General features: G+C 37.1%; 1 protein-coding gene across 1 annotated transcript in view; it reads left to right on the top strand.

The window, feature by feature from the left end:
• The window catches only part of vipr1b (vasoactive intestinal peptide receptor 1b), a 51,059-nt gene extending 28,959 nt beyond the window's left edge, over positions 1–22,100 (top strand). The window contains exons 4-13 of the mRNA XM_066717105.1: positions 404–516; positions 1,421–1,515; positions 6,863–6,995; positions 12,096–12,249; positions 12,565–12,625; positions 16,002–16,068; positions 16,361–16,452; positions 17,540–17,669; positions 18,751–18,792; positions 20,521–22,100. Of these exons, the coding sequence (XP_066573202.1) occupies positions 404–516; positions 1,421–1,515; positions 6,863–6,995; positions 12,096–12,249; positions 12,565–12,625; positions 16,002–16,068; positions 16,361–16,452; positions 17,540–17,669; positions 18,751–18,792; positions 20,521–20,712 (1,079 nt within the window). The 3' untranslated portion in view covers positions 20,713–22,100. The remainder of the gene's footprint in view (positions 1–403; positions 517–1,420; positions 1,516–6,862; positions 6,996–12,095; positions 12,250–12,564; positions 12,626–16,001; positions 16,069–16,360; positions 16,453–17,539; positions 17,670–18,750; positions 18,793–20,520) is intronic.
• Positions 22,101–22,804: the final 704 nt, after the last annotated feature.

Genomic DNA, 22,804 nt, shown 5'->3' with positions numbered 1-22,804 from the left:
GCCAAATGAGACTAAACAAAGCTGAACTGGACCTAAGAAAAATGTACACAATGTTTTGAGTGGGAGGGATGATTTTGTGAGGGGGAATCCCTGTTCGCTGCTCCTGTTAATTTGACTGTTGTTGACGAACCCACATCAAATAACGTGACTAATGTGAATTATTGCACAAATGCTTTCATTTTAGATCTGTTGTAGTTGGAGAACTGGAATGTTTTTATTAAAATGCCTTTTGAGATTGTACACTAAAAGGATTGTCATAGAAAATGTTGAAAATTAAAATGAAAATATAAGGTGTTCTTTGCAATATATTATTTCAAAACTGACTTAAGATGAATGTTGAATTATGCATTTCATTACTTAAACCTCCCGAACAAAATCATTAAAATCTCCTTTTGTTACTCAGGTAATGTCACAAGAAACTGTACCGGGGAAGGCTGGACAGAATTATATCCCGTCTCCTATTTTTTTGCATGTGGGTATGACCCCAACACCACCAACATCGCCAATGAGGAAGAGGTTTGTAAAGGAAAAGCTTTTTGTTTGTTTTTGTTTTTAGCTTACTTGTGTATACGTACCATATATGAATTCGCTGACTGCAAAACTCATATTTTCCAAGCTCGTTAGGTGTTAAAACTGTCCTTGGCAATTTTTATGATTGCTTTTTATTTGGATTGAATTATCTAATAAGTAAAACATCCAGAAGAGAAGTGAACAAATGCTGTTAGGTTTTCTGAATGTCATTGATGGAAACTTCACTGCTGTTAAAAATGTACTGTGCTTCTAAGAATTGTTCTTAAAAGTGCACATTGCAATTCACTGAACAGTAAACTTCTTTTACAAGGTGGTAAAAGCTTTCCCATTTTGGGCTCTCATCTTAAAGTCACTCAGGGCTCCTAATTAACATGCATCCCAGTGAGTCCAATGGGAGCATGTTAGCAAAAATATTCAAAAGGGTTTTGATGTTAAAACTATGTAGCTGTCGGGAATGTAGGTTATAGGTCTGTTTCTCTTCCTATAAGTAAAAGTAATGGTATATATAATATATAATATTTGCCAACCTAACTAAATTGCCGAAATATTAAGTGAAGTTTGAATGCAAGGTTTACGCAGACATTTTTGCATCATGCTTCATCTTGCAGTTATTTAACATGGCCCTTAAGTATCAATAATAAGTAATACACAAATATAAAGAGTTAATCTGGCAGGGACAGAAATTACAGCGAAGTGATGAAATTCAAAATTGCATGTTAATGTATTGCATTCACATTTTATAAATAAGCAATTACGGCACATTGAAATATAAATGCAAATACAATTGAAATGCAGTATGTTCGTTAAACTTCAGTTACTTCAGTTACTACCCCCCCAGTCTTGTTTATAAAAAAGCATATTGTATATCACTGTTTTTGTTTTTTTCCAGGGTTTCTATAAAATTGTGAAGATTGGCTACACAGTCGGCTATAGCCTCTCTCTGATTTCTCTCACTGCAGCCATCATCATACTGTGCATCTTCAGGTAAGGACAATTTTAAACTTGAAGACAAGCTTCCATGTATGCAAGAGTAGTGTTTTTAGTTTATTAGTTTTTGTTCAACTTATTGTTACATTTTATAACAGTATATAGTTTATACTGTATTGCTACAGATAATGGTGACTGATGATTATAACCCTTTTTTGACACACTGACAATCATGTTTAATATAGTCTGGCATTGTGGGTATAATCACAAACCTGTTCATCCTGTTTTTGTTTTAAATTTTGTTTGTTTTTTAATCCAATAACAATTATTTTACATTCATATTACAACACTATACATAAACCGCCTGTGCATTGCTTTTCATCAGGGGCGGCCCTAGTCTTTTGGGGGCCATAGGCCAGATAAGATTGTGGGGCCACCCACCTCGCTGAAAAACATTGCCCATCTTAATGGGAGAATGTTTAGGTAAAACTAAGAGACACACAAACATTTAAAAGTGCACATCACAGAACATTGGCATGTACATGTTGAAGAAATAGAGTTAGTAATAAATACAAATGTAAATAGTGCATTGTGAACATTGAAATAACAGCAATAACTAATAAACAGTTTAGGTAAAAAAACACCCACAACAAAAATACTCAGTCCTGAAAATACTTTATAGTACAGTGCACATTGTAAAACATAATAATAATAATAAATAATACATACAATACTATAAAAAATCATTAGCTGACAATTGGCAGACTATCTAATCAGTATCATCATCCTTTTGATGGCAACTGGCAGTAGGTTAGCTATCAAAGTGATGTGACCCTCCACCACAAACTTCTTAGCAACATACCCCTATATCCAACATATTTAAATAACTTTTAAATTTAGCTTACATATCCCTGACATGTGTGTTCCACATTGCCATTAACCATGAAACGTCCATCAGCAATTTACTTTACCTTGAAACCCCCAATAAACAGACCAGTTATCTTGCACGTTTAAAATGCGGCCATTTCAGGATATATATTATCTATATATATATAAATATATATATATATATATATACAGTGAGGGAAAAAAGTATTTGATCCCCTGTTGATTTTGTACGTTTGCCCACTGACAAAGAAATTATCAGTCTAAAATTTTAATGGTAGGTGTATTTTAACAGTGAGAGACAGAATAACAACAAAAAAATCCAGAAAAACACATTTCAAAAAAGTTATAAATTGATTTGCATGTTAATGAGGGAAATAAGTATTTGATCCCCTATCAATCAGCAAGATTTCTGGCTCCCAGGTGTCTTTCATACAGGTAATGAGCTGAGATTAGGAGCACTCTCTTAAAGGGAGTGCTCCTAATCTCAGCCCGTTACCTGTATAAAAGACACCTGTCCACAGAAGAAATCAATCAATCAGATTCCAAACTCTCCACCATAGCCAAGACCAAAGAGCTGTCCAAGGATGTCAGGGACAAGATTGAAGACCTACACAAGGCTGGAATGGGCTACAAGACCATCGCCAAGCAGCTTGGTGAGAAGGTGACAACAGTTGGTGCGATTATTCGCAAATGGAAGAATCACAAAATAACTGTCAGTCTCCCTCGGTCTGGGGCTCCATGCAAGATCTCACCTCGTGGAGTTTCAATGATCATGAGAACGGTGAGGAATCAGCCCAGAACTACACGGGAGGATCTTGTTAAATATCTCAAGGCAGCTGGGACCATAGTCACCAAGAAAACAATTGGTAACACACTACGCCGTGAAGGACTGAAATCCTGCAGCGCCCGCAAGGTCCCCCTGCTCAAGAAAGCACATGTACAGGCCCGTCTGAAGTTTGCCAATGAACATCTGAATGATTCAGAGGAGAACTGGGTGAAAGTGTTGTGTTCAGATGAGACCAAAATCGAGCTCTTTGGCATCAACTCAACTCGCCATGTTTGGAGGAGGAGGAATGACCCCAAAAACACCATCCCCACTGTCAAACATGAAGGTGGAAACATTATGCTTTGGGGGTGTTTTTCTACTAAGGGGACAGGACAACTGCACCGCATCAAAGGAACGATGGACGGGGCCATGTACCGTCAAATCTTGGGTGAGAACCTCCTTCCCTCAGCCAGGGCATTGAAAATGGGTCGTGGATGGGTATTCCAGCATGACAATGACCCAAAACACACAGCCAAGGCAACAAAGGAGTGGCTCAAGAAGAAGCACATTAAGATCCTGGAGTGGCCTAGCCAGTCTCCAGACCTCAATCCCATAGAAAATCTGTGGAGGGAGCTGAAGGATCCAGTTGCCAAACGTCAGCCTCGAAACCTTAATGACTTGGAGAGGATCTGCAAAGAGGAGTGGGACAAAATCCCTCCTGAGATGTGTGCAAACCTGGTGGCCAACTACAAGAAACGTCTGACCTCTGTGATTGCCAACAAGGGTTTTGCTACCAAGTATTAAGTCAAAGGGGTCAAATACTTATTTCCCTCATTAACATGCAAATCAATTTATAACTGTTTTTCTGGATTTTTTTGTTGTTATTCTGTCTTTCACTGTTAAAATACACCTACCATTAAAATTATAGACTGATCATTTCTTTGTCAGTGGGCAAACGTACAAAATCAGCAGGGGATCAAATACTTTTTTCCCTCACTGTATAGATTATCTCAGACAGTAGCATTTGCATGTAAACTGCAGGCTTTCATGTGAAAATAGGTGTGGTTTTGTCATTTTTACACCATTTACTAGAGTATATGGGATTGACCCTGTCCTTCTCTGTTGCTGTATACCTCGATTAAACAGCTTCGGGTTGCTCTGCTTGACATCACGTTTGACGAGGAAAACCTGAGCTTTATTTTGATACTAAACATGACAGTTTTGAGCACCAGTATGAAACACAACTATTAGGTTTATGTGACTGAACTTTGTGTCTTTTTACGAGAGAATCCATGTAAAATAATGTAACTACTCTTCAAGAAATGCCAAGTTTATAGCACTATATTAGATAACTTTTAAAACAGAAATTGATGTTTTAGTACCTGAAAACACTGGAAACTCAACATAATTTATATAGACAGCTTTGACAACTTTTCCCTGTATTAGGAATATGGTATGTGTGACTTCAGACTGGTTTTGTGGTGAAGCATCACATATTTTATTTTACCTTTTGCAAACATTTATTCTGTGTTCCCGTGGGTAGCGCTGGCTGAAAGGCGAGAGGCACCTGTATAGATGCTGAATTGTAGAGCCAACAGCAGTCTAAATGCTACACCAGCAAGCCCGACACCAATACAAAAAATTATTCTGCACGTTGTCCTAAACATTTAGGTAGACATGCAAAGCTTATTCAAGATGGTAAATGTCACCACCAGTGCCCAGTATCCAAAGCTTATTGTACTTATTGTATTGTAGTTATTACGTCAAACAATGACTCTGAGACTATCAAGGGTTGTGATTATAACCTGGACAAACATTGTCATTAATGTAAATTGATTGTTGCTAACTCCAACAGTTTCCAAAACCCGCAGAAACAATCCTGTCTGTAATCCATCTTTCAAAGATATGCTAGTGACCTCAGGCATTATGAAGAAAAACACTTTCAAATGTTGATGCTGGTGCCTCACAAGTCAAATGTTTTTGTACAAGAATAAAGCATATAAATGGTACAACAATGGGGTTTATATGCTTATACTATATATAAGCATATATACTATGCTTACTATGCCAGTTACGTTTTTTTTTCTGGACAGCAGAATTGTCAAGTTATTTTGTAATGGAAATCCTGATTGTATTTAGATGGACCTTCATTAACCTGTTTAAAATGTACATTGCAAAAGTTACATTGTGTGGAAAAAACATTATGAAGCCACTAGGGATTGTTTCTGAAATACAAGGAAGAAAGAATTGCAATAGGCTATTGATTTATATGAATATTTTGCTTACCGTCTCAAAGTAGGGAAAATTGCATACTGTACTACCTCCACAATTAAATTGAAAAAGTAGAAGCATTGTTGCAGCATTCAGATGTAATTGAAACGGCATCTTTCTGATTTCAAAGGTCTGATTAATCCTCACAACTAGTGTGTTCCTGCTTCTTTGTTTCTTATATCCTTATATCCATTTATATATATATATATATATATATATATATATATATATATATATATATTTCTGTACTATATATATAACTATATACTTTAACAAATTGAGTACACTATGGCAACCAATGTCAAGCAGAGCAGATAAAAGCTGTGAAAGCTGTCCATATGTAATTTGTTCTGCTTTGTAATCGTTGGACATCTCACAATCCTAAACAGAGGGGGGGAACAGAATGGATTGATTCATGTTGAGGACTGAAATACACCTGCCCCCTCCTGTATCGCACAGCCGGGAATAATGATCTGCCCCCCGCACTGCTCGGGCTTTGCTCCGTGTACAGATCACCGCAGACTGTCTCTCCACAGCCTGGGGAAGATCAGGTGAAATGAGGAAGTTGTGGAAGTCACGCCTACAAGAACAACATGCTTAAGCCATCCTGTTACGCGTGCATCACATTTCTTGACTTGGACAGCCTCAAAGTTAAACAAGTACTGTGTAACACTAACCATTGTGCAATCAGGAAACATGGATACACAAACGGGTTGACATTTTGCTCAGTGTTCCCTAGTCTAAGGCTTTTCTGAATCAAGAAACAGTTGTGATACTTAAATCAATTCAGACAAGATACACTAAACACAAACTGTTTAGACTTTGGAACGCAGAGACAGCTGGTTAAAAGTGTTGCTTAATTTGTTAAGATAACTTGTCTTTGCAACTTTATAAAATTCACACGAAACTGTGACATGCAACAGCATTGGTCGTGGTTATGAGTTTGTCACGGTGACGTCGTTCCCCCGGAGTCGGAGGGGGTGGCAGGGTCTGTTGCTAATTAGGGCCGTGCGATCAACACTCTGGCCGTAATCCTGGGTCTAGACACATACGCCACAAGTGAATTGATGCTGATCATGCTGATTGACACCTGGCAGTTGCTGGGTTTGCTTGATTGAAGAGTGGAGAGTGTAACTGGCCTCTTCATTCTCAGTGATTCTGTTACTGTGATTTCACATAAGGCGAACCTGACCATTTAGTGTAGGAGGTTTGGTGCTGGTTTGAGCTTCGTGAATTGGGCTCCCAGAGGTGTCTATCACAGTGTTTCAATTGGGTTCTGACCACATGTAGATCAAAGGTTTCTTCCCGAAATCGTATTGGATGTTTGAATAGCACAACCATTTGTGTCTTAGATTTCACAGACATATTGGAGGAATGAAGATGTATTGCTGAATTGGGACTCTTATGCAGTGGCATTGTTCCCTCAGACGCGGTGATCTCAGAGGCCTGTTGTGACGGTGTGTTCTGCCCTCTCCCCAGGAAGCTGCACTGCACGAGAAACTACATCCACATGCACCTGTTCATGTCCTTCATCCTGAGGGCGATCTCCGTCATCATTAAGGACGTGATCCTGTTCGGCTTTGAAGAGTCGGATCTGTGCCCCATGCCCTCTGTAAGTCAGTCATTTAATATCAAACACTACTTTCAGGGTTGCAACGATCTGCCCTCTCTGTAAACCGCTGGGCCGACACACCGCTCTCTCCCTGTCCGGTTACATCAGACTCGGGAAACAACCCCGCCCCTCCCAGCTCCTCTTTGTCCCTGTGTCTCTTTCAGGAGTTCGTAGCGGCCAGGTCTCTTCCTTCGGATTACATAATAAGCTGTGAAACAAGGGCATTCGCAAAGGTTGTAGCGGAGCAGTTACAGATGAGATTTGGTCATTTATTACTCTTACAAATTTGAGCTCCAGAAAGCATCTTAGTATTAGTGAGGAAATAGTTTTTCACTCCTGTGATAGCTATATTTTCATTAAAAACTGGCTGGGCTTTAAGATCACAGATGGACACATACTGCTCAGTGGAAAAAGTCAAGGAAACTTTGTGTGCTACAGGGACCCCAGGGGATTGGTCAGTGGATGTTACACCACAGTGGTTTTAAGATGTGGTCTACTGTACCGTCTGAGGTGAAGCAGCTGTTTCTGAGATGGATTATCATAGACAAGGCAGATAATTTATAAACCTACTGGCTGCTTAGCCACGTCCTGCGGTTTGTCATGCACACATGTGATGCATGTTTAACTGAGCCCCACTTAACATGTTTACTTTCTGCAAGAGAAGATTCCTCAGTTTATTTTCAATGAAGGCATGAAAAAAAAGATTAAATATCGAACACAGTGAATCCCAGTTATGACTATCTATGACTAAGGCCCTGCAAAATGTACTGGTCGATTGCATTGACTTCACGAACTGGGTGTCAGTCAAAAACTTTAATTTTTTAAAAAGCTTTAACAGGTTTTTGTAAAGTCATAGAAACCAATTAAATAAAATTAACATTGCTTTTTTTTTTTTTTTTTTTTTTTTACACATACAGATAAACCATTTATCCATTTATTAAAAACATAAAGGGGAATTGTGTCTCCTATAAATATAAATGTGGAAACTGTAGTGTAATTATTGAAATACATATTAAATAATGTTCAAGTTTTTGTTTTGTTTTTAAGCTGTAATACTAAAACTTGGCCCCTGAAGCATTTGGCGTGGTAAATTATCTCCTAAACAAACTGCAGTTTGAGGATTCTGAGTACTTTTTTGGCCTGAAAACAAATCAAGCGCAGAAAAATGTGTGCTGGCGTGAACAGCAACTTTGAATTGAAGGCCAGTACACTAAATATATGCCAGAGTAGAGTACAGTCCTACAGAGATACCTCTGGGCCAAAGTTTTTCATTTAGAAAACTCCATTTTTTAAATTCCGACTCTCAAAACAATATTAACAATTAAAGATTCATGTTCTGTGTATCCTCGATGTGGAAACCCATGGCAAAGAGCTCGTCGGAGAACACAAGTGCTCTGTCTAAACATTACCATCTGAAAGATTAACCGAAACGGGTGAGTTTTTGACAGCTGTGATACACACAAATAAGGAAAATGAATGATCGAAGCCAAAAAAAGTGGGAGTTTTGCTTATATTGTAGATCTCATGTTTACGGCATTATCTAAAAAAAATAACAACACAAAAAACAGATTAGAAACATAAATATATGAAAAAATATATATATATTTGATCCCAAATGTAAAAATCCCCGGAGTTTCAAATTCCATGTGTTTGTCACATATTGCCTACAAACAATCCATTAACTCTCCCAACTTCTGAAACGTTACATATTGAGATTCTCGCTGGGTTGTTCCACATGAATATATACCTGAGTGCTGCTGCTTTATTGTATCCTTGGTTTTTCACTGAAAGCCTTTTATTTAGGTTCTGTGTCATGTGTAGCTGGCAGTAAACACAGATCTCAGAACAATTTGAGATCATTTATCTGATTATCATCCAGTACTAATTTAAATTTGTACTTACTAGTCAATTGAAGTGGACCTCTTTAATTAACATGGATATTGTGTAATCATAGCCTGTGCCACACATTGCAGGCGAACAGACAGCTATGAATGTATTGTTTGGTCAGTCTCAAATTCAAGAACAGGACATGTTAACTGCAGTGGGAGTCCAGAGAGGGCTGACATGAAACACAAGGCAAACAACATAATTTGTAATGTAGGTTCCCGAGGTGTACATAATAGAAAAACAAATAAGATCTAACATTACCACGGCACTGATTCATACAGTTTTGTCTGCCAAAAATTACTATTGTAATTCAGGTTGAATAGTTATAGGAGGAGGGGTGGTTGCTATCCACATGCCAAATTAAATAAAATTCCACCTGTAAAACACAGTCCATTCCTGTGTTTGTTTGTTCCGCTCCGAGTTCCTCGCTATTGAATTGATCTCATTAATTTCAACTGGACAAAATCTTTCCCAAATCTTCAGCAGGTAATCTTTTCCAAAGACTACCAACCCGTGCATTACATATAAATATATATAGAGATAGATTAAGTATTTGTGATTGTTTTTACAAGTTCATGTGTTTTTTTTTTTTTTTAAAGATTAGGTCATATCTGTGTTAGATAAAAAAATAGAAAAGCTTCACCTTTTTTCAAATCAGTACGTTTTGCTGATATGCCACCTACCTATGATTCACCATGCTTGTATTTCAAAAACTCATTTGCTAGAGACTCCCACAGTTTATCCACTTGAAGTGACCGTCATGCTGGTTTGTTTCCTGCTTCCTCTGCACAGCTACGGCACTTAAGCGTAACAGTGAGAGGTATTTTGTGTCATTATGTTTCAAAACATTCACAGCTCAGTTGCATTGCATTTCTCTTTTCTACGGGCGATTGCAAATAGGAATTCATTAATGTCATCTAAAGTTCAGCGCTGCCCTTGAGTCTCCCAAAAAATAAAATAAAACCTACTGAAATATTAAACAGAAATTAGACTGGTCTCACTTTATTGTGTGTAATTCTTGCGTAAGGCATGACATTGATTAATGTGCGCAATTTCAAATTTTAAATTACAAAAATCACATTCTTCTTAAATTGTTCAAACATGTTATTATATGATAAATAAACACTGACCTTGGTCAGTTGATTAAAATTGCCTGTGGTTTCAACTCCAGGGTGGGCCATGTGTTTCAGTTAGAGGTAGGTTCCTCATTTGACAACAGTTGTGAATGTTTCTCACACTTCAGCACAGCCACGAGACAACAAATCATTTCTCAATAGTCTGTCAGAAAAAGTGAACAACAACCTTACATACACAGCCTAGGTTTATAAAGCTCCTTTGTAAAGTAATGGACTATGAAGTACAAGTCAAAAGATCACAATCTGACCAACAAAATGTGACAACTGCGCCCTCAGTCCTCACTCACTACAAGTTTAGCATGTTTCATTGTGACATCAAATCCATGGCCTAGTAGATCCTGAAACATTTGAATCCTTCCAACTGACAAGCAGAACCTAAGCATGGGTTTACTTTTGTCAATATCTGCTAGCAATAATCTCTGTCAAGAACTGTGGGCAATTATTAAACTGAAAACAGAGAAGAGGAATGAAGCCTACAATGAATACTTATTTATTCTCTCAGGATATTGCAAACCGTCACAGACAATGTGTTAAACAAGGCGATTTTCTCAGACTTAAATTATTTAGTTTCCTCTTGCCTGATCGCCTTCATGCCACTGACCTAGTTTACAGGTATAGATCTTAAAGCGTAACACACACAATTCATGTGTCTTTATGTGTTTCCCTAGTGTATAAGTAAGATGTGTACCACTCTTCCAGTTGTATTCTACCATTCAAGCTACTTTTTAAACTTAAAAATATAAAACATAGCAAATAACGGTGGACATCAAAACCCAGCACGCATGCTCCTTCAATGTTTCAGGAAGTGTTGTGTCATAACATCTTGGAGAACAAAGAAACAAAATCATCGTATTTGTCTTCCCTGTGGCAACTTGGGTCATTATCATCAAGTGTTACTGTTTCTTGCTCCATATTCTCACTCGTTGACAGTAATTATAGTTTCCATACACAACATGAAGTGTTGCTGTGTCCACGGCTATGGGAAAAAACTGAGAAGACAGTGTTATTATTCTCCTTTCCAATAGTTATTATAGCAAATAATCCCACAATCCAAAAAGGGAAAATAAATCAGCAATCTGCAGTGATCTATACTTACTATCAAGGAGTAAGAAACTGTAACAATCAATTGACTTGATAATAATGACTTGAGTTGCCGTGTGGAATACAAATCCGATGAATTTGTATCTGTTCTGCTTTCCAGGATGTTAAAACACAACACATTCTAAAATATTGAATGAGCATAAATGCCAGGTTTTGACATCCACCATTATTTAGTAGGTTTTGAATTTTAAAGTTTTTAAAGTTGATTATGACCGATCTAGAAGAGTTTACATCTTACTTATACACTTCTCATATTTGCTTTCAGTTTTCATTTTGTCCAGGTCATCCTCATGCTATATCCACTCATATACACATATATTCTTGAAATATTTCTCCCTACCCTTACTTACAAATATGTCCTGCTATCTATATCTACCACATAATTTGCAGAATTATTAATATTTACTGGTGTTACAGGGAAGCATTCCAATGACCTAAATCTAGTTTACCCTTTAAAAACCTGTGAAACAATTGCTGCTTGATATAACTGTTGTTCCTTTTGGTGTAATAAGATAAAAGGGGAGAAAGGTGGGGGGTGGGGTGGGGTGGGGTGGGGGGGCAGGAGGTTATGCAGTAAATCTTGGACAAGCTTATAGTGTTCAGTGCAAACAGGTATAAATCAAAATGTAATCATACTAATGTACACTACACTGTGACAGGATTACACCCTTTATCCAAACAGACGAGGGGAGAGCCTAGAATTGCAAATCACCTAGAGTGGCCATTCTTGCCTTGTCCTCGTTAAAGCATTTTATTATTGGCCAAAAGATTATGAATTTATGCAAAAATACTTTTACTTAACTGTTCGTAGCTACAACAGTGAGCAATGCTCAGATGTGATAGACTGAGCTTCTCTCCAATGGGAAGCTTTAACTCAAAGAAAATGTTAAAGGTTTAGTCTTACAATAGATGTGATTTAAATGTATTTATTATCTACATTCTAGACAGTTGAATTTGTATTTCATATACCCTATAGATTGGCTGCAAAGCTGTGCTAGTCTTCTTCCACTACTGTGTCATGGCCAATTATTTCTGGCTTCTGGTGGAAGGCCTTTACCTGCACACCCTGTTGGCCATTTCATTCTTCTCTGAGAGGAAATACTTTTGGTGTTACATCTTGATCGGTTGGGGTACGTTTCTCCTTTTTATTACCTTTTGTCAATGTCAATATATTTGTCTATATATATATATATATATATATATATATATATATATATATATATATATCAGTTCAGCTGATTACTAGTTACTAGTTCAGAGATTGTGTTAATAATCAAGATATACATTGTTGGTTTTCTCAAATTCTTTCTGGCACACCAGAGAGGTAAAAACGGTCTAAACGTGAGAAGAATTACAGTGCTTCAGGTTTCTGAACTCTTCTTCTTGCTCTTTAAACTTCCTGGTTTTACACTGTGTTTTGATTGTGTAATCTCTCATGCTTTCAGGAGCCCCATCAGTATTTATGACAGCTTGGAGCATCACAAGGGCCTATTTTAGTGATTTTGGGTAAGCTAATATAGACATTGTCTCAATCTATTCGATCTTTGTAATATGCATATACAGTGGCTATAGGAAGTATTCACCCCCCTGGGCTGTTTCACATGCTGTTTCCCTTTGATTTATACAACCCACTGCACACTTTCAAATCAATTAAAAATGAATACCTGAAAAGTCTTCATAAGAGAAGTATTTACCCCCTTTGCTTTGACACTCCTAAATAAGCTCAGGTGAAACCAATTGCCTTCAGAATTCACACAAAAAGTTGAATGGAGTTAATCTGTATGCAGTAAAAGTGGTTCTCACGATTTCAGAGTAAATACACCTGTCTCTGTAAGGTGCCACAGTTGGGTAGTGCATACAAAGCAAAGATACCATGTAGATCAAGGAGCTTTCAAAACAACTCAGATCAGTGGAGGGGTATTAAAAGATTCAAAGGCACTGAATATCCCTTGGAGATGAGAGAAACTGTGTCAACAGCTCAGGTACTGCCCAAATCTGACCTGTATGGAAGAGAGTTGCAAGAAGGAACACATTTCTAAAAAAAGCCCATGCAAAATCCAACTTTGAATTAGCAAAAACATCTGGCAAACGATTCTGTGGTTGGATGAACAAAAACGGAACAATTTGCCCTTAATGCAAGGTGTTATGTGTGGCGCAAACCCAACATAGCACATCACCCGTGTAACAGCATCCTTAATGTGTAGCATTGCAGTGGCAGCATCATGATACAGGGTTGCTTCTCATTGTCAGGGACTGGACAGCTTGTCAGGGTAGAAGGCAAAATGGATGGAGCTAAATACTGATCCTTGTGGAAAAATTGCTTCAGTCTGCAAATGAGCTAAAACTGAGACGGAGATTCAGTTTCAGCAAGACAATGACCCCGAGCACACAGCCAAAGCAACACTGCAGTGGCTTAAACACACGAAAGTGAATGTCATAGAGTGACCCAGTCATAGCCCGGACTCTAATCTGATTGAGAATCTGTGGCAAGAGATTGCTGTCCACCAACAATTCCCATCCAACTTGACAGAGCTTGAACAATTTTGCCAAGAAGAATGGACGAATAATCCAGATGTGCAAATTTGGTAGAGATTTACCACAAAAGTCTCGCAGCTGTAATTGCTTCTGAAGGTGCTTCTACCAAGTATTGACACAGGGTTGAGTACTTCTCTAACCAACATTTAGTTTTTTAATGAACTGTTGTTTCACATTAAAACAAATCTTGCCTACTAAAAGTGTTTAGTAGGTTGTGTAAACAAAGCCCCCCCACACCTGGCCCAAACACAACAAATTGTCTTTATGTAACACAACAAAATGTCCAAATATGAATAATTCTTATACCATTATATATATATATATATATATATATATATATATATATATATATATATATATATATATAATTATTCACTTTTAGATTTTTTGTTATCCTTTCTACTGAGAAAGTCTTTAAAACATTAAAGTTCACAGGAAAATCGTGAGTGATGGATTTTAGCACTAAACTCCCATTCATTAAAATGTGTTCTTTTTAAACTGTAACAATAATAAAACCTTTTTAGCCTGTAATAACACTCAGGATGTTTTATGGTCTGAGCCAGCAGAAGAAAAGATGAGAGGCATAGAATATCAAATAAAAGACATGTTTTTGGTTTAAAAAGAAGTGGTGCTTTATTAAGTGACGTTTATTGATGAACCAATTAAGTTTATAAAATCCATTGTAAACAATCGCTCACTTTCAGCTGCTGTATTAATGATGAATATTTTTTTTTAACATATATGTAGACAAACTTATACAAATGTAAAAAGCAACATTAGATTAATACATAGATGAAAATTAAATCATGTGTAACTTGTGGGGACGGAGCGCCCCGCTCGGGATTCAAACCGCTCACCACACATTTCAAATCTACAGTAAGGGAAAAAAGTATTTGATCCCCTGCTGATTTTGTACGTTTGCCCACTGACAAAGAAATGATCAGTCTATAATTTTAATGGTAGGTGTATTTTAACAGTGAGAGACAGAATAACAACAAAAATATCCAGAAAAACACATTTCAAAAAAGTTATAAATTGATTTGCATGTTAATGAGTGAAATAAGTATTTGATCCCCTATCAATCAGCAAGATTTCTGTCTCCCAGGTGTCTTTTATACAGGTAACGAGCTGAGATTAGGAGCACTCTCTTAAAGGGAGTGCTCCTAATCTCAGCTCGTTACCTGTATAAAAGACACCTGTCCACAGAAGAAATCAATCAATCAGATTCCAAACTCTCCACCATAGCCAAGACCAAAGAGCTGTCCAAGGATGTCAGGGAGAAGATTGTAGACCTACACAAGGCTGGAATGGGCTACAAGACCATCGCCAAGCAGCTTGGTGAGAAGGTGACAACAGTTGATGCGATTATTCGCAAATGGAAGAATCACAAAATAACTGTCAGTCTCCCTCGGTCTGGGTTTCCTTGCAAGATCTCACCTCGTGGAGTTTCAATGATCATGAGAACGGTGAGGAGTCAGCCCAGAACTACTTGGGAGGATCTTGTTAATGATCTCAAGGCAGCTGGGACCATAGTCACCAAGAAAACAATTGGTAACACACTACGCCGTGAAGGACTGAAATCCTGCAGCGCCCGCAAGGCCAACTACACGAAACGTCTGACCTTGTGATTGCCAACAAGGGTTTTGCTACCAAGTACTAAGTCGAAGGGGTCAAATACTTATTTCCCTCATTAACATGCAAATCAATTTATAACTTTTTTGAAATGCGTTTTTCTGGATTTTTTTGTTGTTACTCTGTCTCTCACTGTTAAAATACACCTACCGTTAAAATTATAGACTGATCATTTCTTAGTGGGCAAATGTACAAAATCAGCAGGGGATCAAATACTTATTTCCCTCACTGTATATATGTATGTTGTTAAAACACGGAATGTTCCATACTTCAAATTATTTACTAATAAAATCTACATTTCACAACATCAACAATATATAGTGCATCAGAGGTTGATTGATAAATTGTTTCCATTAGTTATCTCTGAATTCTTGTGGTTCTGCATCACAGTTTTGAGAATTACGTTTCTGACAAACGCATTAGTCAATATTTCAAGACAATATGTGTGTGAAAGACAATGTGTGTAGATTTGTTATTTGTTGATTTTGAAAAATGTTTGGTCAAAGTGAAATCAATGATGTTATTAGTCCCAAACATGAACCATCTTTAAGGAGTTGTTTTAGACCAAAGCATTTAACACATTTTCACTCAGTCAGGAAATCAGAATGATGTTTTGATATTAGATTTTCATTTTCATAGGTCCCATTTTACCGCTGAGTCTAACCCATTAATGTTCTCATTGCGGCTGTTGTATTTTTTTATATATCTATTCTAGATGCTGGAATACTATAGTACATCCATACTGGTGGATCATAAGGGCACCCATTGTATTATCAATATTGGTAAGTTCACATTGTTGATGAGATGGAAAATGTTTTTTAAATAGAAAATGACATAAAATGTATAACCTAGGATAAGATTAATGTGCTTTGGACCCCTGATAAGTGGAGCGCTGTGCTTTTCATTAACAACAATAACCTTTCGCAGATATAAAAATAACCTTCACAGATATATCATATAAAAAAAAAAAGTCGAAATTCATGATGCCAAGCAATTTCATAACTTTTCCTCTTTACAATTTTCAATCTAAAATATTTATGATGCATCCCTTAATATTGTTCTCCATCATTCCAGGTAAACATGTGTCTGTTCATTTGCATTATTCGGATTTTGGTCCAAAAGGTGCATTCTCCCGACGTGGGAAGGAATGAATCGAGCCAGTATCTGTAAGTGAATAATTTTGTTTGTTTGTTTGTCTGTTGTTTTGTGTTTTTTTCAAGTTAACCTTAAAATATCAGACCCACGTGTACCTGAAATTGTTAATTAATCAATAACCAGAATGGGGGCAAGACCATAGGCATTTGCTCTCTGTGTTTAAAGTGACCTTTAATATGTTTGCATTGGATTGATCGTCAGGCATTACCATGAGAGGGAAAGAATGTATTAATTTGAAATAGAAATATCATAATATATTAGATATGTTTTATGCATTTGTCCAAAATATTCTTTAAAAACCCAGTGTAAAAGTGTGGACAAGCAGGCTTACTGTTCTGAATATACTTTTTTGTGGATTATTGGGATTTTTGTGCAATTGAATGATCTAAGAACAATTTCACATTGTTCCCATCTGGTAATGCAAGTTTTAACATAAGAAAAAAAATTAGTGAGTCTAAATATATATGCAAAGTGACAATAGGTGTAATTTGAATTGCTCATGGTGGCTGTAGTGTATAAAGAATTTAGCATACAAAGGGTTAAGCTATTTTAAAAGTTACATGTTTGCCTGCTATTGGTTTGCATATTAATAAGTAGGGAAACCTTATTGATGTTTTATTGGCTACTGAGATAATTAGGTGATCTAAGGCTGTAACCTGTATGTTGTATATATAAAGCTGTGGACATTTCTAGAACATGACGAGTAAAATGGAAGCTGTAGTGTAAACGCTACGCCCTGCCGCAGTTGTAAGTTTGTAAATAAAGCCGTGTTTTTGTTTCTTGCAAACTCTTTTCTTTTACTTTTTTCTTCTGTTGAATACACAACAGTGGCCATCTTGTTTTATGAATCAATTTACCTTGAATAAATCCAATAGAGGAATCACCAGTCGTGAGTTTCTGTTCAGCAGTTTTCATTTTATGGTCATTTGAAAAACATATGGTGGAATAATAATAATAATCTGACCAATTCCAATACGTGTTCCAGCCACTTTGTAGCTTGGTCAACTAATAATAGAATGACAGCCTATTCTGTTATAACGTGTGATGTTCGTTTACAATATCCACGGCACCTGACAATGATGTTCTTTGACGTTACAGACGGCTAGCGAAATCCACGTTGCTGCTGATCCCCCTCTTCGGGATACATTACATTGTATTCTCGTTTTATCCCGACAACTTTGCAAAGAATATCAAGTTCATCTTTGACCTCATCCTCGGTTCATTTCAGGTAAGTGCAGGAGGTGATTCAGAAACCCCTGCCTTAACAAATAACCTCCCCGTCTCTCCGAATGGCCTTTCCCTGAGCCGAGAGGGAGCTGTCACGTCCCCTTACTCGAAATGTCAACAGACTGCCTGATGAAGCAGCGAGCCCAAGGCAGTAACTTGAGGGTGGTGACATTTCCGACTCTGCCTAATATTTCTGCTTAACGTTCCTCATTGCACTGTGTTAACGACTAGGCTCACCTAAACAGCGGCAGAGAGAAGTAAACTGTGAACAGAATCGAAGAGTATTTGGGTGACCGTTTCTGTTTTTGTTCAATAATAACAAGATTTACTTTTAAGTAACACAGATATGTTGGTGATTAGCCAAATTGCTTCAATTCTGTGTTGATGAGAACATACCCTGATGGTTGGTTTCACAGGCTTCGATTAACTAGGACCACTCTATCTAAAATTACATTAGTTAGCCGGCGATTAGTGCTAATTTGGGTCTGTGAAACCAGCCCATGAAGTTTAACCCATGTCCAGTAACTGACACTGACTCACCAGATGGGTGCTAAAGCATGGATAGTTAATCACATTAGTGGACAGTCTCTTTGCTCACACCTGTGTCTGGCTTCGGTGCCTTTTTGCTCACTGAACACTGTTTTGCAGTTTCTATGTATATAAAATGAAAAGGATGTTTGTGTGTGATGCAGAGCTGTGTACAGCAGCTGTTCAAAAGAAACGCATTTTAAAATAGGCCTACAACGTAAATTGAAAGCTGTGAATGTAGTGTAGGTCTGGGATTTTAAACTGCTTTTCATTGTGAAATCAATCATTAATTAAATTTATACTTTCATGATTTTTCTTGTCTAAACGGATTATATAGTGGTTCTGTGAATTCACTCCCTCTGATTATACAAGTATTATTGTCAGGATATGAAGAAAGAGCAGTGTGTGCCATTTGTTGTTTTAACTCTAAACAGAAATGTATTTTTAACGCCAATATAGTACAAACATAAAACTTGTTTAGATAGGGCTTATTGTATTGAGCTCTTAAACAAGGTCAATTCTAATCACCTCTTTTGTCTCATTGTCTTTTTCAGGGCTTCATTGTAGGTGTCCTGTATTGTTTCCTGAATGGAGAGGTAACACATCCTGTTTTGCAGTTGTTAATTTGAAATATTTCAGAGTGTCATCCTTTTGCGTCTTTCCTTCGGTACAGGATCAGGAAACACTAACTGTATTTGGCTCATTTGAAGCAGATGTTTTATTCACCTCAAAATGTTTATTTTATATTTCTCTCAATTTGACCATTTAGCAATTCACTTCCTTATGACAGTGGAAATTCTGGCGTTTCTCCTGTGACCTTCCAAATGATGGTCAGTGATATTCCACAGACGCCTGCCCGTGGTGGGCTTAATGCCATAAGAAACAATTTAAGCACCTAGAGGTTTAACATGGTTAACAGTTTGTAAAAATAAACAATTACAAATAGCTACCAGTATAAATCATTTGATTGGATAACCACAGGGCTGATTCCCTTTCTTATTCTCAAAATTTAGAATAAGCTGTATCTTCTTTGCTTACAAACAATACAGTATACAACATGACCACGATTAATTGTGTACAGTGTTATGGTTATGGACTACTTAGTCTGCATCAAAGACACTAAACTCTGTTTTCAAAACTTTTATCTCAGGTGACAGTTGACATTGATGAGATTGAATCATTGCCAGAAGCAGAACCACATATGGAATTTGAAATTAAAGAACTATTCTTGAACATCAGTGAAGAGAAAAGTCCTTTTACAGGCAGTATATTACAAACAAAGAAAATGAAATGACAAGAAACATTGATTTTAGACAACCTTTATTGTTTTGGTTTTCTCCTTATGCTAAGTAGTGCTTTAGTTTATGCTGATTTATTATGACATTTGATTCTTTTTACTCTGTTTTTGCAAATGGCTAAGATTAAATATTCAAAGGAAAATGTATTTCTCCATTTAGAAAGAATCACAAATGCAGGGTACTGTTATTATAGAAGACAAGGAAACAACCCCCAGAAACACAAAGCTATTTCCTTTAATTATACTTCAGTTTCACAAGATTATAGGAGAAGATTTACATATTCCAATTAAAGAAATCGTACAGATATATATGTATATGTATTTGTGTATACATATATACACACACACATAAACAAGGTGATGGTACAAGGATTGATCGTATATACTAGTGAGTCTGAAGTGACAGTCAAGGCTTTTCTTAGACTTTATTGACCAAACTCTCTGCTCTGTTATCTCAGGTTCAAGCAGGAATAAAAAGGAAATGGCGAAGGTTAAGTATTCAAAGGAGTCTCTCTCTGTATAAAAAGCAGGAAACAGATTTTCCGGAATGCCGATTACAAAATGAATGATCTTTTAATTGATCTTTAGACGGGATCATTCATTTTGTAATTGGCATTCTGGAAAATCTGTTTCCTGCATTTAATATAGAGATTGACTTATTTTTCTCTTACTCTTTATTTCTTCAAAGGATTCATGCACCTGTACTAAACAATTGTTAAGAGTGCAGTAACTTCTTTGAGGCTATTAAATATTCAAAGGAAAATGTATTTCTAAATTTACAAAGAATCACATATAAAGGGTACGGTTATTATAAAAGACAAGGAAACAACCCCCAGAAACACAAAGGTATTTCCTTTAGTTACACTTCAGTTTCACCAGATTATAGGCGAAAATGAACATATTCCAATGAAATAAATGTTATTTATATCTATATATGTATATGTATTTATGTATACATATATACACACATACACATAATCTAGATGGTGTTACATTATTGACCAAATTCTCTGCTCTGTTATCTCAGGTTCAATCAGAAATAAAGAGGAAATGGCGCAGGTGGCATCTGGAGAGACTGCTGGGCACGGACACGAAATACCATCACCCGTCCATGGGAAGCAATGGCACAAACTTCAGCACTCAGATCTCCATGTTCACAAAATCCAGCCCGAAGGCAGGACGTGCGTCTGTGTCCCACGCCGATTCCTCCCTGGTTTAACATCTCTGACTCTGTTTGCAATGCTCTGTTTTCTGCTGTGAGGGACGCTCCGAAAGACAAAGTGAAGTGGCAGTGAAAAAGGGAAATTATATATTTTATAGAGCTATATTATTCCACATGGAGCTGAAATGGTTCTTTCACGAAACTGCAAAAGCCCAGTTGGTTAGACTCGTGGGGTCAATTGCTCTGAACATTCGGAGTTAGTGTGCAGACTTGGGGTGTACAACCCTGGGGACAGCTAGTGCCATAATTTCATGAGGGTCCCCCCCCCCAGCTGTGCATAAAAGTTGTAGTCATTTTAAACAGTGTGTGGACTCAAACACAGTCATTTTATTACAAAGATACCATTCCAATAAACGAGTCATGGTTTATTTTACATCTCAGCAAAAACACAAGCAAGAACCGGTTGTTTACAGCCTGGAGTGCCAGGCTTGTAGGATACCCTCCGCTTCCTGTGAGTTTTTGTTGAACAAAATAATGTATTTTTAAATACAATACCATTCCCAAGTGGTAGTAGACATGTATTTTTTCCTTTCCTGGGAACTCCACTTAATTGACTGACTTTAATCGCTTCCCGTTTTATGAATCACATACTTCTCGCATGTATTTGTGTTTCTAATTTTTCTTCTGCCAAAATATTAAGGCATTAAACACTACACAAATGTTTTAAGGCAACAGTGTCTGCCTTCTGGGTCAATGGGAACAGGCCTCCAAAATGGCAGACAAGATTTTTTAATGTTGTTGTGTGTCTAGTTTAATTTAGTCTGCTGTATCGGGAATGACTAGGGGGCAGCTGTTACCAGTCCACGTTTGTAGCAATTGTGAACATTTTATTACGCAGCTGGGGACTATGTGGTTAGACAAGGTTCAATAGTTGGGACTATTAATTTAGCCTACTCTTGAAGGACTAACCACAGGATCTGTCCACAGTTTGTACGTTTCATTTGTTTTTTGCAATTGACCCATTAAACCAAGACATATGAATGTTCCTTTACACAGCTGGATATCAATGATAAGAGTTTTTATATTGAGGGTTTGAAAATTATTTATGTACTGTAAAAATGTATTTTTTTACAGTAATGTCATATACAAAAATCTGTAAATTCCAACTTAGTACAGCCTCCAGTTTTTTGTGGTCATTTGGGGTTTTCTGACCTGCCTGTAAAACACTGTCACCCAACAGTAGATTCAGAAAAGATGGAGAAATAGTAGAAGAGTCGAATTTGGTATTCCTCCATACATTAAATAAACCCTTTTACTGACAGTGAGGCACAGAGCTACAACATTCAGGTCAAAGTTAAAAATGTGACCTATCTCGTAATACCAAACTACAAACCTATCCTACTCAGTGTTGACTTGATTTGATTTATCTTTGGTTTGTTTTAGCACAGCCAAATAATATATATATATATATATATATATATATATAATATGTTTATTTTGCTCCAACAACCCCCTGACTTTTTTTATGCTTTTCATTCCTTTATCAGTGTAACACATTTCACGTTTATCAGTCGGTTAAGCTCTAAATTGGAGGACAATATATTTCACATGGGTCTAATCAAGAAACCACATCAGACAAAAGTGTTTTGAACACAAAATGATTACAGAAAACTGAAGGCACCAACTGAGGGTCTATGCCATTGCGATTAAACTTCTTCAAGTTTATTACATAAATGCCCTTTGCTGCACTAAAAGGTCTGAGTTGCAAATACCTTTTCTGACAATCCTCTTGTTTCTTAAAATTATCCTTAAATTGCCCTTTCCATGCAGCTGGTACACATACCAGAGCCAGGGTCTTACTGTCACTGCTGGTCATGAGCACTTCATATGGTGCTGGCGCTGGAGCAGATGAGGAAATTGATGTTGACACAATTGTTGAAAAAGCTATGACTGCATCAACTTTATATTTTAAAAGATAACTCACATTATAATACAATTTATGGAAAGCAGAGATTAAACCTTAAAAGTAGACCTGAAGTAAGGCTCAGACTCTGAACTTTTGATTTCACAGCCAAGTGATGATTCAAAAATTGTGGCGAAATCTCAGCCGACCCCTCAGAGCCCAGAGGCCACACCGGTGGGCACTGCT

This window comes from Amia ocellicauda, chromosome 2, assembly GCF_036373705.1.
Source record: "Amia ocellicauda isolate fAmiCal2 chromosome 2, fAmiCal2.hap1, whole genome shotgun sequence".
Classification (NCBI taxonomy): Eukaryota; Metazoa; Chordata; class Actinopteri; order Amiiformes; family Amiidae; genus Amia; species Amia ocellicauda.
The sequence above is the reverse complement of the archived record's forward strand: the minus strand, read 5'-3'. Positions and strand labels throughout refer to the sequence as shown.